Source organism: Piliocolobus tephrosceles, chromosome 1, assembly GCF_002776525.5.
Source record: "Piliocolobus tephrosceles isolate RC106 chromosome 1, ASM277652v3, whole genome shotgun sequence".
In the NCBI taxonomy this organism is placed as follows: domain Eukaryota; kingdom Metazoa; phylum Chordata; class Mammalia; order Primates; family Cercopithecidae; genus Piliocolobus; species Piliocolobus tephrosceles.
Genome location: NC_045434.1, coordinates 28,179,993 through 28,194,049, shown reverse-complemented (window position 1 = coordinate 28,194,049; position 14,057 = coordinate 28,179,993). Strand labels below are relative to the sequence as shown.

The 14,057-nt window shown below is 37.3% G+C and overlaps 1 protein-coding gene and 1 non-coding gene across 13 annotated transcripts in view; one reads left to right on the top strand and one right to left on the bottom strand.

Annotated features, from left to right (window-relative positions):
* PRRC2C (proline rich coiled-coil 2C) overlaps positions 1-14,057 on the bottom strand; it is a 107,262-nt gene that overhangs the window by 70,931 nt on the left and 22,274 nt on the right. For 8 of the 12 annotated variants that reach the window (XM_023207151.2, XM_023207161.2, XM_023207158.2 and 5 more), the window contains exons 2-7: positions 11,011-11,178; positions 10,044-10,221; positions 8,589-8,698; positions 7,348-7,473; positions 5,061-5,284; positions 570-652 (exon numbers count right to left, since the gene is read on the bottom strand). In XM_023207151.2, the coding sequence (XP_023062919.1) occupies positions 570-652; positions 5,061-5,284; positions 7,348-7,473; positions 8,589-8,698; positions 10,044-10,221; positions 11,011-11,122 (833 nt within the window). In that variant the 5' untranslated portion in view covers positions 11,123-11,178. The remainder of the gene's footprint in view (positions 1-569; positions 653-5,060; positions 5,285-7,347; positions 7,474-8,588; positions 8,699-10,043; positions 10,222-11,010; positions 11,179-14,057) is intronic. The other 4 variants (XM_023207153.2, XM_023207156.1, XM_023207160.1 and 1 more) reach the window with 2 other exon arrangements.
* LOC111539385 lies at positions 2,960-3,063 on the top strand. Its single transcript, XR_002730659.1, has one exon. It is a non-coding gene; the product is annotated as a U6 spliceosomal RNA (small nuclear RNA).

The window sequence follows — 14,057 nt, the reverse complement described above, 5'->3', positions numbered from 1 at the left end:
CCATGGTTTTCAGTTTTCTTTTTTTTTCTTTTTCTTTTTTTTTTTTTGAGACAGAGTCTCGCTCTGTTGCCCAGGCACAGATTGTGCCTGTGGCACAATCTCGGCTCACTGCAACCTCTGCCTCCCAGGTTCAAGCAATTCTCCTGCCTCAGCCTGCCGAGTAGCTGGGATTACAGGTGCACGCCACCATGTCCGGCCAATTTTTAAAATTTTTTTTAGTAGAAACAGGGTTTCACCATGCTGGCCAGGCTGGCCTTGAACTCCTGACCTCCTGTGATCCACCCACCTTGGCCTCCCAAAGTGCTGGGATTACAGGGTTGAGCCACTGTGCCCGGCCTGGTTTTCAGTTTTCAAAATCCTATGTAAATTAATTTGAATGTTTAAAAGAATGAACTATTTCTGGTCTGTCTTATAAGAGTTAGCCAATTATTTATTAATGACAACTGTACTGTGAGGACAGGAAAACGATCAATTACACAACTCAAAATCACACAATCCACTCCACCTTTAGGAAATCTTAACAAGCACATATACATTCCTTACAGACTTTAATCATTTAATAGCCTTACTTGTTTCCTTCAGATAAAGAAGGTGGGAATCTCATGGGACCATGTAGAGGAGGATATGTCATCCTTGGATACTGCTGAAACATCTGAATGAAGGAAACAAAAAATTTTGATAAATTTAGCAACCCAGTTATTTTAAAAAATTATACATATATACACACACACATACATATATAAATATCTGAGCCTAGGCCTGAAGTTATAATTTATAGAAACAATGGTTAAAATGAATAAAACTATTAATAACTGTTACCTGCTAGCATAGATCATCATTCACCCTCAACAGCAACCCATTTCCAAGGCCATTGCCTCTACCAACTCTTTACAAATAGAATAACTAGAGCACATCATATGAAAGACTTCTGCATTATATTGATAAAAGTACATTAAAGTAATTATATCAACAAGATATGTACACATTAAAGTAACTGTATCGAGATATGTAATGTAAAATTGCATTAAAGTAACTGTATAAGATATAAATTACAGTAAAGTAAATGCATCAACAGGATATATACACACATGTACCCCAGCAAACAGCAAAGTGAAAATATTTGAAAAGCAGATGCTGTAGGCCTTCCTCCACAAGCAGGAGTAGAATAATTAGAGGCAGATTTGTGGATAAGGAGGATAACATCAGTCCCCAGCCCCAGCACCTCAGAAAGAAAAAAGTAGGGGTAGCAGGGGTAGGGAAGAAGAACTCAGTTCAGATAAAATTAAGGGACAGTCCACGATCCAAGGAACTGAGTTGGAAAAGGGGGACAGAGAGCTACCCGGAAATTTTCTATGGATATGGCATAGATGAATTCTCAAATTACTGCACAAATGATCATTATAAACAGTCCCAAACAGGTCCAGATATTGTTCTCTGTAGGAACTTGGCTCTGGGAAACTAAAGAGAAGACATAAGATAGATTCTGAGAACAAGTAACACCAAGGGATTCATCCCATGATTTTGAAGGGAGGAAGTGTCAAAGAATAGCTTGGTCATTTACTATTTGTTTATATCCAAGTAAAATTATGTAAATAATATTAAATTATATTACTGTAAAAACATAATTTATATCCTAAAATAGAAGACTAGTTTTTCTAAAAAGAAAGTAGTAACTATGTGTTAGATAAGAAAATTACCTTACATTTGAAGCAAGGATGTTTGTATGATTATGCTGTCTAAAGATGAAATTTCTCCGCCAGGTGCAGTGGCTCACACCTGCAATCCCAGCACTTTGGGAGGCCGAGGTGGGTGGATCACTAGGTCAGGAGAGAGAGACCATCCTGGCTAACATGGTGAAACCCTGTCTCTACTAAAAACACAAAAAAACTAGCTGGGTGTGGTGGGTGCGCCTGTAATCCCAGTTACTCAGGACGCTGAGACACGAGAATCACTTGACCCCAGGAGGCAGAGGTTGCAGTGAGCTGAGACAGCACGACTGCACTCCAGCCTGGCACCAGAGTGAGACTTCGTCTTTTTAAAAAAAAAAAAGAAAGAAAGAACAAGAAGAAGAAATTTCTCTTAAGTCAGGTTGCAGCAATGTTAATTAAGCCAAGCAACAGCTGAAACTCAGCTGGGGAAACTTTGAGGGATACTCTGGAGAATTTTCAGGAGCATCACACTTCTATACTGAAGTTAATAAAGACAATACTGGAGGCATATGTTCATAGCTAAAGATGCATTAAATCCTTCATCTGGTCATTCCAGGCATAATTTCATGTGGTCTTAAATGCTTAAAGTCTAGGAATTTGCCAGAAAATTCATTATAGAAACAAATTTTAAATTCTCAGTATATAGTAGTGATATTTAAATGTTTTTGTTAATTAGTGGAACACATTATTCAAACATAATTGCTGATGAAAGTGGGAATGATGTCCACTTGGTCTCCCCTCTTTCCTATCCTACCCTCTCACCTGAAAGTTCAGGGATCTTTGGTAGCACAAATTGAAAATGATTAGAAAAAAAGTAATTTTTTTTCCTACCCATTTCTAATGTGTATAAATCATTTTTCAAGGCCAGGTCAGCATACTCCTAAACTTCTTTTAGGAAAACATTTAACGGTCAGGCACGGTGGCTGACACCTGTAATCCCAGCACTTTGGGAAGCCAAGGAGGATAGATGACCTGAAGTCAGGAGATCAAGACTAGCCCAGCTAACATGGTGACACCCTGTCTCTACTAAAAATACAAAAATTAGCTGGGTGTGGTGGCGTGCCCCTGTAATCCCAGCTACTTGGAAGGTTGAGGCAGGAGAATCACTTGAACCTGGGAGGTGGAGGCTGCAGCGAGCCGAGATGGTGCCACTGCACTCCAGCCTGGGCGTCAGAGCAAAAAACATTTAACAAGTAATTGTATTTAATCATTCATTTCCCTCTGTTAGTCTAGAATGGTTAAAAATAGTAATGTATATGCTCACTTTGGCAGCAAAATTGGAAGAATATAGAGAAGATCAGCACAGTCCCTGCATAAAAATAGCATGCAAATTTATGAAGCTTTTCATATTTTTAAATAATACCACCAATATGAAGGAATGGAAAGTATGATGGATATTTAGGATTCAAATATTAGGAGTTAAACAACAAACTAAATAAATATGACCTAGATTTTTGTTTCCTATGAAAGTAATGAGTCTCCTGGAAAATTAAATGTATGTATCCAGGCACATCTGACTTGCTTTACAACTTTACATTGGGCTGAAAGTAAACAAAGAATGAGGACACCAAATCTAACTAATAATTTAGAAAATGTGGCAGGAGGGCAGGGGTGGGTGTAAGAGTATGTATTAAATGAAACTAAAGATAGAATCAACAAAATCCAAAATCTGAGGAACTTTACAGGTTAACAAATTAAAACAGGTAAGTACTAAAGGAAACAAGAGATGGAGATATCTGTAGGTAACAAGATTCTTAAAAGAAATATGAACCAATCTCAAGGAATGGATGTTGCCTGGATCCTAATTATGAGACAATTACTGGAACACTAACATAATATTTGAGAATATCAAGGAATTAGTTTTCTTTTTAGGTATGATAACAGCATTGCAAACTTTCTCCCCAAGTCTTTATCCTTTAAAATAGAACTTAAAATATTTACTGATGAAATATCTTGGATTTGCTTTCGTAATCCGAAGTGGTAGGAAAAGAGCAGGCGTGGTGACTCACACCTGTAATCCCAGCACTTTGGGAGGCTGAGGTGGGTGGATCACTTGAGGTTAGGAGTTCAAGACCAGCCTTGCCAACGTGGCAAAACTGTCTCTACTAAAAATACAAAAATGAGCCAGGTATGGTGGTAGGCGGCTATAATGCTAGTTACTTAAGGAGGCTAAGGCAGGAGAACTGCTTGAACCTAGGAGGCAGAGGTTGCAGTGAGCCGAGATCATGCCACTGCACTATCGCCTGGGTGACAGAGCGAGACTCTGTTTCCAAAAAGAAAAGTGGTAGAAGAGGCAGATTCATTGCACTGTTATCTTTATTTTTGCAGATGTTTAAAATTTTCCATTAAAAAAAAGTTTAAAGGCCAGGTGAGGTAGCTCATGTCTGTAATCCCAACACTCTGAAAGGCCTAAGTGGGCAGACTACTTAAGGCCAGGAGTTCAAAATCAGCCTTGCCAACATGGCAAAACCCCAACTCTACTTAAAAAAAAAACAAAACAAAAAACAAACAAACAAAAAAAACAGGCGTGGTGGCACATGCCTGTAATTCCAGCTACTCGGGAGGCTAAGGCACAAGAATTGCTTGAACCCAGGGGGCAGGGGTTGCAGTGAGCTGAGATCACACCACTGCACTCCAGCCTGGGCAAAAGAGCAAGACTCTGTCTCCAAAAAAAACAAAACCAAAAAAAGTTTGAAAAAAATATTAAAAGTACACAAATAAAAACTTTGAAACTACAGCAAGTGTTCTTTATCTTTTCTTCCATGAACCACCCCTTTGGCAGTCTGATGAATCCTATGGACTTCCTCTCAGGAAAACATTTTAAATGCATAATGTAAAATACAAAAATATTGCCAAGACAAACAATTATATTAAACAGAATTTTAGTGTAATTGTTCTCTGCATTTACAAAATAAATCTGTGGTATGGTAATGTATGTGCTTCTTTATTAGATCATTATCTATGGGTCTAATTATTTTGAAGTAATGTTGAATGTAATGTGATATGAAAATATCTACAATCTCTGTTAATAATAAAGACACTGCTGATAGTCCTGTGATTTGTTTCCTATATGGTACAACTACACTTACCCAAATAAAACAGCTAGGTGGTTTTGCTAAGAAACACTGCTTGGTAACCAGTTTCCCAGAGAGCCCAAACGATCTCTATCTTCTGGTATTTACACCACGTGTAGTCCCTTCTCACAATATACCATACAATAAAAGAAAATGCTAATTTTTAGTTAGATGTTAACGAAAATAAAGACCTAAACTTTTCCCTGCAACAATTCGCTCCTCGGACCCCAGATCAAAAGCCTCTTGTTTGACTGCTTGTTCATTTAACAATACTCACATAAGGAGGCATCATAGCTCTATACTGGGAAGCGAGAGCAGCCTGCTGTCCATTCAGTTTAGCCTGTGGAGGACCACAAGCTATCCTCTTTTCCACCACTTTGAGGATATCATTTTGCTCTGATGTTCCAGCTATGCTTTCATCCTGGCCAGGGAGCTTTTCATCTTGATCAGATGATGAAGGTGAGCCAACAGCCTTACCACCATCTCTCCAACAAGCAACATCTAGTATGAAGGCAGAGAAAAAAGGAAAAAGTTAAAAATCTGAAAATGGAACAAAGTGAAACCAAACCAGGCACATTTCAGGAAAATGAAAGCAAGTAAGCAGAGTGAAAGAGCAGGAAAAGTCTAATCCAGGTCCTACTAATGCTTTCAAGGTGTTTGGGTAGTAGCGGCTTCCAAAGTGGAGAGGATGTACCTCAGAGGGTGTCACCACAAGCAAATACTGGGGTGGGAGAAGAAAATATTAGAACTTCTCTATGAGGCTTTAGCAATATTTGGTATAGAGATTAAAATCACTGTTCTCCCTTTATCAGATGGCCATGTTTCAGAGTGACACACCTGAGGTTTCCTGAGGGAAAGAAAATGGGACTTCTACAATCTGTAAGGGTTGCCAGTGATATTCTCATTTGTCTGTTTCCAGTATATCATTGCTAGTTACAGATGCCCCCAAGTGAACGGACTGCGTGAAATTACCTGGTGTAACTACACTTAACCAAATAAAACAGCTAGGTGGTTTTGCTAGGAAACACTGCATGGTAACCAGTCTCCTGGATAGCCCAAATTATCTTTATCTTCTGGTATTTACACCATGTGTAGTCTCTTCTCACAAAATAGCAGGGTTGGTCTGTGTAACCTGTAGAATATGGCAGAAGTGATAGCATGTCCCTTTCCAGATTAAGTTATTAAAGACTGTGGGCTTCTGTCTTGGGTGGAGGATGTCTGTCTCTCATCATTTATTCTGCAGAAGTCATGTCATAAGCAGCCCCACTAAGAGACCATGAAAGTAAAGAGCCAATAGCTACACTAGTTTGGAAGTATAGCCCTAGTCAAGTCATCTTTAGACAGCTTAACTGCAGCTTTGAGAGGGAGTCCCTTGGCCAGAACCTCAAGCTAAGTTGATCCTGGATTCCTGATCTTACGATACAGTGGGATGTCATAAGTATAGTTCAGTTTGTTGTTTTACATTGCTAAATTTGTTATGCAGCAATAAATAACTGGTGAAAATTCAACTGAACAAGAAAATAGAGGAGTTGGCACATCTATTTCTAATACAAATGCACCAACCACATTATGACGCTTGAAAAATAAAAATAAAATTTAGATTTATTCAGATCTGATAAGAGCCAAAAAATGTGAAATATATCATATTATTAGAAATACGGAATTTGTGCCAGGCACGGTGGCTCACACCTGTAATCCCAGCACTCTGGGAGGCCGAGGCAGGTGGATCACGTGGTCAGGAGATTGAGACCATTCTGGCTAACATGGCAAAACCCCATCTCTACTAAAAATATAAAAAATTAGCCGGGCGTGGTGGCGGGCGCCTGTAGTCCCAGCTACTCGGGAGGCTGAGGCAGGAGAATGGCGTGAACCTGGGAGGCGGGGCTCACAGTCAGCACTCCAGCCTGGGTAACAAGAGCAAGACTCCGTCTCAAAAAAAACAAAAACGAAACAAAACAAAACAAAAAAACAGAAATACGGAATTTGTAAACACTTCTGTCATAGATGAACCTCTCCATGTAAACAAGGTCCTTTAAGATACTTGGTAATGACAATATGAAGCTATCACAATTAAGAAGACATTTAAAAATCCCTCTAATATTTTATACTTCTATTTTTAGTTTTTGCTTTGTAATGTACATAAACTATCCCTCACTATCCAAAATTACTTGTTTCCTCAGTTTGAGCTCAGAAAGTGAGGAATCACCAAATATTAATACAGTAGTAAGTAAATAGTTATATATTAGGGAAGCTTGCTCAAAACCTTACTAATATAAAAAAGTCCAAATATTGATATACATGAAAGTCACCTGGACATCTTGTTAAAATGTAGATTTTGATTTATTAAGTTGGATGCAAGGCCCAAGATTACACATTTCTAACATGTTCTCAAGTTATGTTGATACTGTCGCTGCAAAAATCACACCTGAGTAGCAAGTGACCATAGTACTAAGTCTGCCTTTTCAAACTAGGCAAATCATACATACAACAGCAAGCAGGAGGTTGTATTGCAAGATAATATACAAATATGATCTCACTTTGTATTAAAGAGAAAGTACTCTTACTTGGTGGGCGTAAACTGGGTCCAGGTCCATAGTTGTCATCATTTGTTTCCTTTTCTTTTTTTTCCTGATCCCCAGCTGCCTGCAGGCTGGGAAATTCTTGCTGAAACTGACTATTCACTTGGATTCCTATAGATTTAAAAAAAAAAAAAAAAAATCAAAGGTAACTTTTATACTGAAGATAATACAAGCCACCCTTCCAGGATAGAGCTCTCTGCCTCCTTCTCAAAAATTATTCCACATTTCAGTGATAACTGTTCATAGCCATAAAACTTTAAAATTCATCTAGACTCCTTTGAAAAGCTAATGATCAGCCATGAGGAGATGAAAGTCTAAGACAGTAATCTTCCAGTACCATTCCAGAGGACTCATTTAAGATGACCATGCAAGTGAAGAGCTTCTCTTGTTTCTCTTTCATTACAACTCCTTACATTTTCAATACCCATCAAATTCCTTTGCTAAGAATTCTCAGAATTCGTTCAAATCGTATTACTGAAATAGTGTTTGATGAATATGCCCCAAGCTCAAGATGAAGCTAAAATGCCTTTATTTAATTTACTGCTTCATTTACTTTACTTTGATTTAATTTACAGCTGAGATGATTGTACCTCACTATTCACCCAACTTCCTATCTACCTATTTTTTTAAATTAAAAGAACTAGTTTTATTAGCTTGAGGTCCCAGATCGGTTCTTCCATAGAATGTTTTATAGACAGTCGCTGTTGTGAAAGTAGGAAAACTTTCTGAAAACTTTCTGAAAACTTTCAGAAAATTCTGCTGGGGATTCCATCATTCCTTGGGGAAAAGGGTAATATTACAGCAGTGGTGCTTTATGGCTACTTTCTAGCTCTTCTCTCAGGAAATCGTGGCACCATGTCAGAAACAGGAGAAGTTGGGGACACAGTTGAAAAATGAGTATGGTTTCTAACAATCTATGCAATGGCTGGATACTTTGAAGGTACAAGCTTTGCTTGGATATGTAGAGGTAAAGATAAAATAATGTGGGGCAGAGGGTATCTTAAAGACTCCTTTTCTTAACCAGTATCATTGACTCGTGCATGGCTCTTGATACTGGAATTTAGCTAGCCCAAGAGATTTTTTTAAAAACCTTTTTAAGAGCCTCAAAAGTATATCCTTTAACAACGCTTTATGGCTCTACCAAAACATAGTTCACACTTTATCTCCTGCATGGCTGCTCAGTAACTACCAAGCCTAGGCAGTTTCCCCAACTAATGTCCACTTACCATCTCCTTGCCCACCTTGCTTGTTACTGGCCCATGATTTGGGAGCAGGTGCTACTTCTGGGGGAGCTGCAACCCCAGGTTTTGGCTGTGCTGGTGGCACTTCTGGTGTTCTTAAAAAAAAATATGAATCCATTATTTCAGATACTGTACTTTTAAATAAAATCAGTATTATATTTAAGGTAAATCTGTGTACAAATTATTTTGGCTATATGTTTATTCACTGGTAAATCTCCTATAACTGTTTTCTCTCTGCAACATTCCTTTAAATGATTTATGGCTATTTTTATCCCCTTTCATCTCTGCCTTTGAATAACCCAATGAGATGAGCTTTGCTTGTTTTCCATTTTGTTTAAAAAAAACAAAAACCACACACACACACACACTTTTAATGGAACATAGTTACCAAATACCTGCTTTGAAGAAGTGAACACTTATAATTAAAAATAGCAATATAAACATACATACAGTCTGGAATGGTGAAATTAGCTGAGGGCTAAAGCTAAGCAAACTCTCCACCTGGAAGTCAACGGGATCACCACTGTACTTATTACTGTTATTCAAGGAGGTAACAGCAATATGCCTAATACATTCACGTGAGTAAAAGGTATTTTGAAAGGCTGTACAGTTTTATTCAATTCTTGTAATGAGGTAATGCTTAAAAATAAGAAAGTAGTTAAGAGGCTCACAAAATGCAGTATATTTCTGGTACACTCATACCTATAACTGACTCAATACTATAAAATAATTTTACTACAGCTAACAAGCATAAGTATTTGATAAATTTCTACAGAAGTAGTCACATTTACTACACAAATCTCCCCAGGCAGGAGTATAGAATTTTGATAAGAGATAGGCAAGAAAACATCAAGTATCCAATGGCTTATCTTATTTTTTAAAAGTACCACTATTTAGGCTTGGTCATTCAATTAGCTAAGAGCCTGGCAAAATCTTTGACACACAGAAGTCTAAATAGTTGTTGAAAGAACGATGACTAAGATGGACACTATTAATTCTATCCTAGCTTTCTTGCTAGAATATATACAAATTATTACTTGAGCACCTATGAAACATCAGGCAATTTCAATGCTAGAGATACACAGTAAATTGGCAGACAGATATCCTTAGTATCATGAAATTTAGGTATCAGAGTCAACTCTTAATCATATTGGAAAGGGAATACCGGAGTTGGTGGTAGTAAGAGAAGGGGGAGCCTAATAAAGGCTACGACATAAGCAAGGTTGTGATTTGCAATTCTGTCATTTGTTCTACCCTGACAAATAGAAATACTTTTAATAGGGAAAATTAACCAAAAGTTACTATAGTAAAAAAACTTTAAAGAGTATAAAATATGTAATATGTAATACAGACAGCATAACAGTAAATAGCAGGTACTCAAACATAAGTTCCCTACAACGAAAGAGGAAGGGTTTCATTCTTTAACAGACTTTGACTCACTTTTCTTCTTCATGTTGCTCTTGTTTTGATGCCCATCCTGTGCCATCTTTAGGTACAATATTTACATTAGGATCATTGCCTTTGTTTTCTGCTTTAAGACTCGGGAGGTTAGCAGGTGGAGGCATACGCCGTGAAATACCGACTTTTCCAAGACTCTGTAATCCATGCCGAGCTGCAACTAAAGATCAATAACATCAACTTTCTTAGAACATCTATTTTATTACCCATATTATTCCTCAAACAATATAGAAAAATAGGAATTAATGCAATCCCTGAATGATTTTCATTCACGTATTTTAAGATAGTAAGTTTAAAACTAAGCTACACCCGCAACACAATTCAGTGTCGAAATCAAGCCATTTAACAGCATTTAACCGATTCCTTAAAAATTCTAACAATGCAATTCAACACACTACAGAAAACACTGATAATGCTGATATTTTTTCAGAGAATCTATTTCAAACTCAAAACTTAGAATGTTAGAGAATAAATGTATTGACTTTATGTTTATAAAGAATACTGTTAATATGCCATGCATGATTTTCAGTTTTCATTATACTCACTAGGTCACAGTATCTAACACACACACACATGCATACACACACACACACGAAACATAGGACTTTCTCTAGTCTATAACTAAAAAGATACTAAATTCCCACTAATATATAGGTCTGTGCCTATCAATCTCATTGACTGAGTTTCCCCTTTAAAGCCATACAGTTCTTTTTTCCTGCTGACAACAGAGAAAAACAAAAATATTTTTAAAGGGCTCTATGAAAGTATAAATTTTCCATTACAAGATGTTTATCACATATCCGCTGAAAAACATGTGCATGCATAAAAAGGCAAATGTAAATAGGGTGGTATTAACTTGCGTACATCCTAGTTTCTCATAGCAGCACGTGTATCACTTATAGTAATCTACAAACCACGAAAAACATAAGCGTCACTTGATTTTACTCACCTGTGGTTTTCTGTGTTTCTAATGATTTCCCCTTGTAAGTATTAAATAAACTGAGTGTTGCATACTTTTTCCCATCCTTTGCTTTTGTGCTCTGGCCTGACTTCTCCGACATTTCGGTGGAAACTCATCGAGTCCAAAACCTCCTGCCACACCCCTTAAAACCCCAGTCTTTAAGATGTACATAAGAAAGAAAAACAAAGATGAAAAACTCAGTAAATTCAAATGTTCACAGAAATTCAGAAAAAACTTCCCATATCAATAATTTCACAGAATTTTTTAATACTGTCAAATTCCAATAACCAATACACAACAAAATTGATCATAATAAGCTATCATGCACTTGTGAAATATATCAGTTATATATGGTTTATAACTGCTTAACTCTATTATAGAGAATAAGGGTTACAATTCCATGCTGACATGAATAGTTCAAACACAGTGAGCCTATTGAGACTATTTTAAAAAGACATATTATCCAATTTAATATGCTTGAAATGACTGACATCAACCTCTGCACATGGAATCCAAATGACAGGAGGACATCTTCATTCCCCTACATATTACATTCCTAAATCATCAGGCAATATGTGCCCAACAAAGCTCTATTAATTTAACAGATTAGAACAGAAACAACATTCTATGTTCTCTTCATTTTATAAAAGGTAAAACATCTCACAAACACAAGGTACATAAAAATAACCTATTTCATCGCTGTGGACTAAATATTCAAAAAACAGTATGCATTTTTTTCAAAGCATATATAAAGTTCCCTTACATATGAGAAGTTGTAGAAGTAAATAATATTTTCATAAGCATTCAAATACAAAGAGAATCCTCATCTTTAGAGCTAATGTACCCTCATCTTGGTGATGCACCCTAACTTAGATTACTAATAAATAGGAGAAAAAGACAAATTATGTCTCATACTATTTCCCTTCAATTTAATGAAGTTGTAGACACATATCAAACTAAGGGTTGTTTTTGTTTTTGAGGGGTTAGTGTAGCAGTAGGGTAGAAGATGGCTAATTCTACCATAGAAACAATCAATCACTAAAAACATTGAGAACTGAAACACGGGAGCCAAAGATAGTATAGAATAGGTATACCACGCAGAAAGCATCAAAATAAAGCCTATATCTACTTTACTTTTACAAATTTCGTTTCATCTGTTAGTTTTATATTTGTCAATTACAGAATCAGCAGAGACGTCATTTTATATGCATGTAAAATGCCACCCGTTTGTATAGTTTCATAAAATTTATCAGGCATTCTCACATCTATTAACTCATTTCAGTCTAACAACTTTATGATGTAGCTACTATCTTGATTTTTATACAGACTAAATTAGATTGAATTTGAAACTAGGTTGTCGGGTTCAATCCATTACACTGTGCTGCCTCCTCCCACATAACAATGTAGATAACCGTTTCGTTTTCCATGTATACATTTACAATAAACCACCCTTCCTTGAGACAACCGGCAACCTGAAAAAAAGACTGACCTGCAACCAAAAGGACTACACTAATACAATTTGCCACTTCATGTAGAAGAACGTATACAATTAATTATACCCCAAGAGCACTAATGATGATGATGATGATGTTGTGAAAAGAGAATGTACTACCAAAATCTATCCTATTGGCAAATTTACCAGTAACATGTACAAAGATATAGAAAGAATATTCATCTACAGTGACAAAAGAGGACAGTAAATATTCACTACCTGACAAAATTAAAATTCAAAGAGCTGTTTCATCAGGTGAAAAAAAAAGGAACTGATGTATCAAGAAAAACAGTCAACTTGCTCAAGTTATTTAACTAAGGATCCTCAAATCTTGGACTTTTTTGAATACCATTACTACTCAAACAACACTCTTGGTGGAGACCCTTTCTGTATGTTAGAGAGAAAGCAACATCATGAGAAAAGAACTCCTTAAACTTTCTAGGAGCAAATCTCCAAACCAACCTGTATCTAACATCCAATCTTTCCTTCCTACACCTACTGCTACTGCGGTTCGCAGAACCATGTTTCTGGCCAGGTGCGATGGCTCACGCCTGTAATCCCAGCACTTTGGGAGGCTGAGGCAGGCAGATCACCTGAGGTCAGGAGTTCAAGACCAGCCTGGCTAACATGGTGAAACCCTGTCTCTACTAAAAATACAAAAATTAGCCAGGCATGGTGGCAGGCGCCTGTAATCCTAGCTACTTGGGAGGCTGAGGCAGGAGAATCACTTGAACCCAGGAGGCGGAGGTTGCAGTGAGCCGAGATCATAGTACAGCCTGGGTGACAAACTGAGACTCCGTCTCCAAAAAAAAAAAAAAAAGGAACGACGTTTCTGAGACGTGATTCTACAGAAACCATGTTTCTCTAGAAATAGGATAAAAATGAAAATTCTCAGGTCCCAACCCAGACCTACTGAATCAAACTCTGAGGAAGGGGCCCAGCACTCTTTACAGGAAGTCTTCCAGATTGATTCTCAGACTTACAAAAATGTTAAGACCTACTGACTTATTATAAGCAGATATATTCCAAGCAGTGATTCTCAACTCTTGCTGTATACAAATCTGGAGGCAGGGGGGCAACTGGGCATCAACTTTTAAAAAAAAAAAATTCTTCAGGTGATTCTAACTGAAAGTAGTTTGAGAACCACTGCAATACGTAAAGTTTATCTTTCTTCTCATTCCATTTAGGGTTAATCTTTCCTCTAGTGCTCTTCATCCTATCCCCACTTCCCTTCTTATCTAAACTCTTGTCTAGGAAATCTCATTAGCTCCTTTGGCTTTAACTACTAACTCATTACCTTCTGTTCAGTACTCCTGAGGAATATATCCCCACACTGCCTGTTTACATTTCTTTGTTTTGAATGAAGCTTCACCTTTAACTAGAACACAGGCATCTATTTCATAGCAAAACTTTAAGAAGCAAGCCTACAAACATTCTGTCCAGCATAAGAGAGAAATAATGGTTAAAAAATCAAATTGGGCTGGGCGTGGTGGCTCACGCCTGTAATCCCAGCACTTTGGGAGGCCAAGGCGGGCAGATTGTG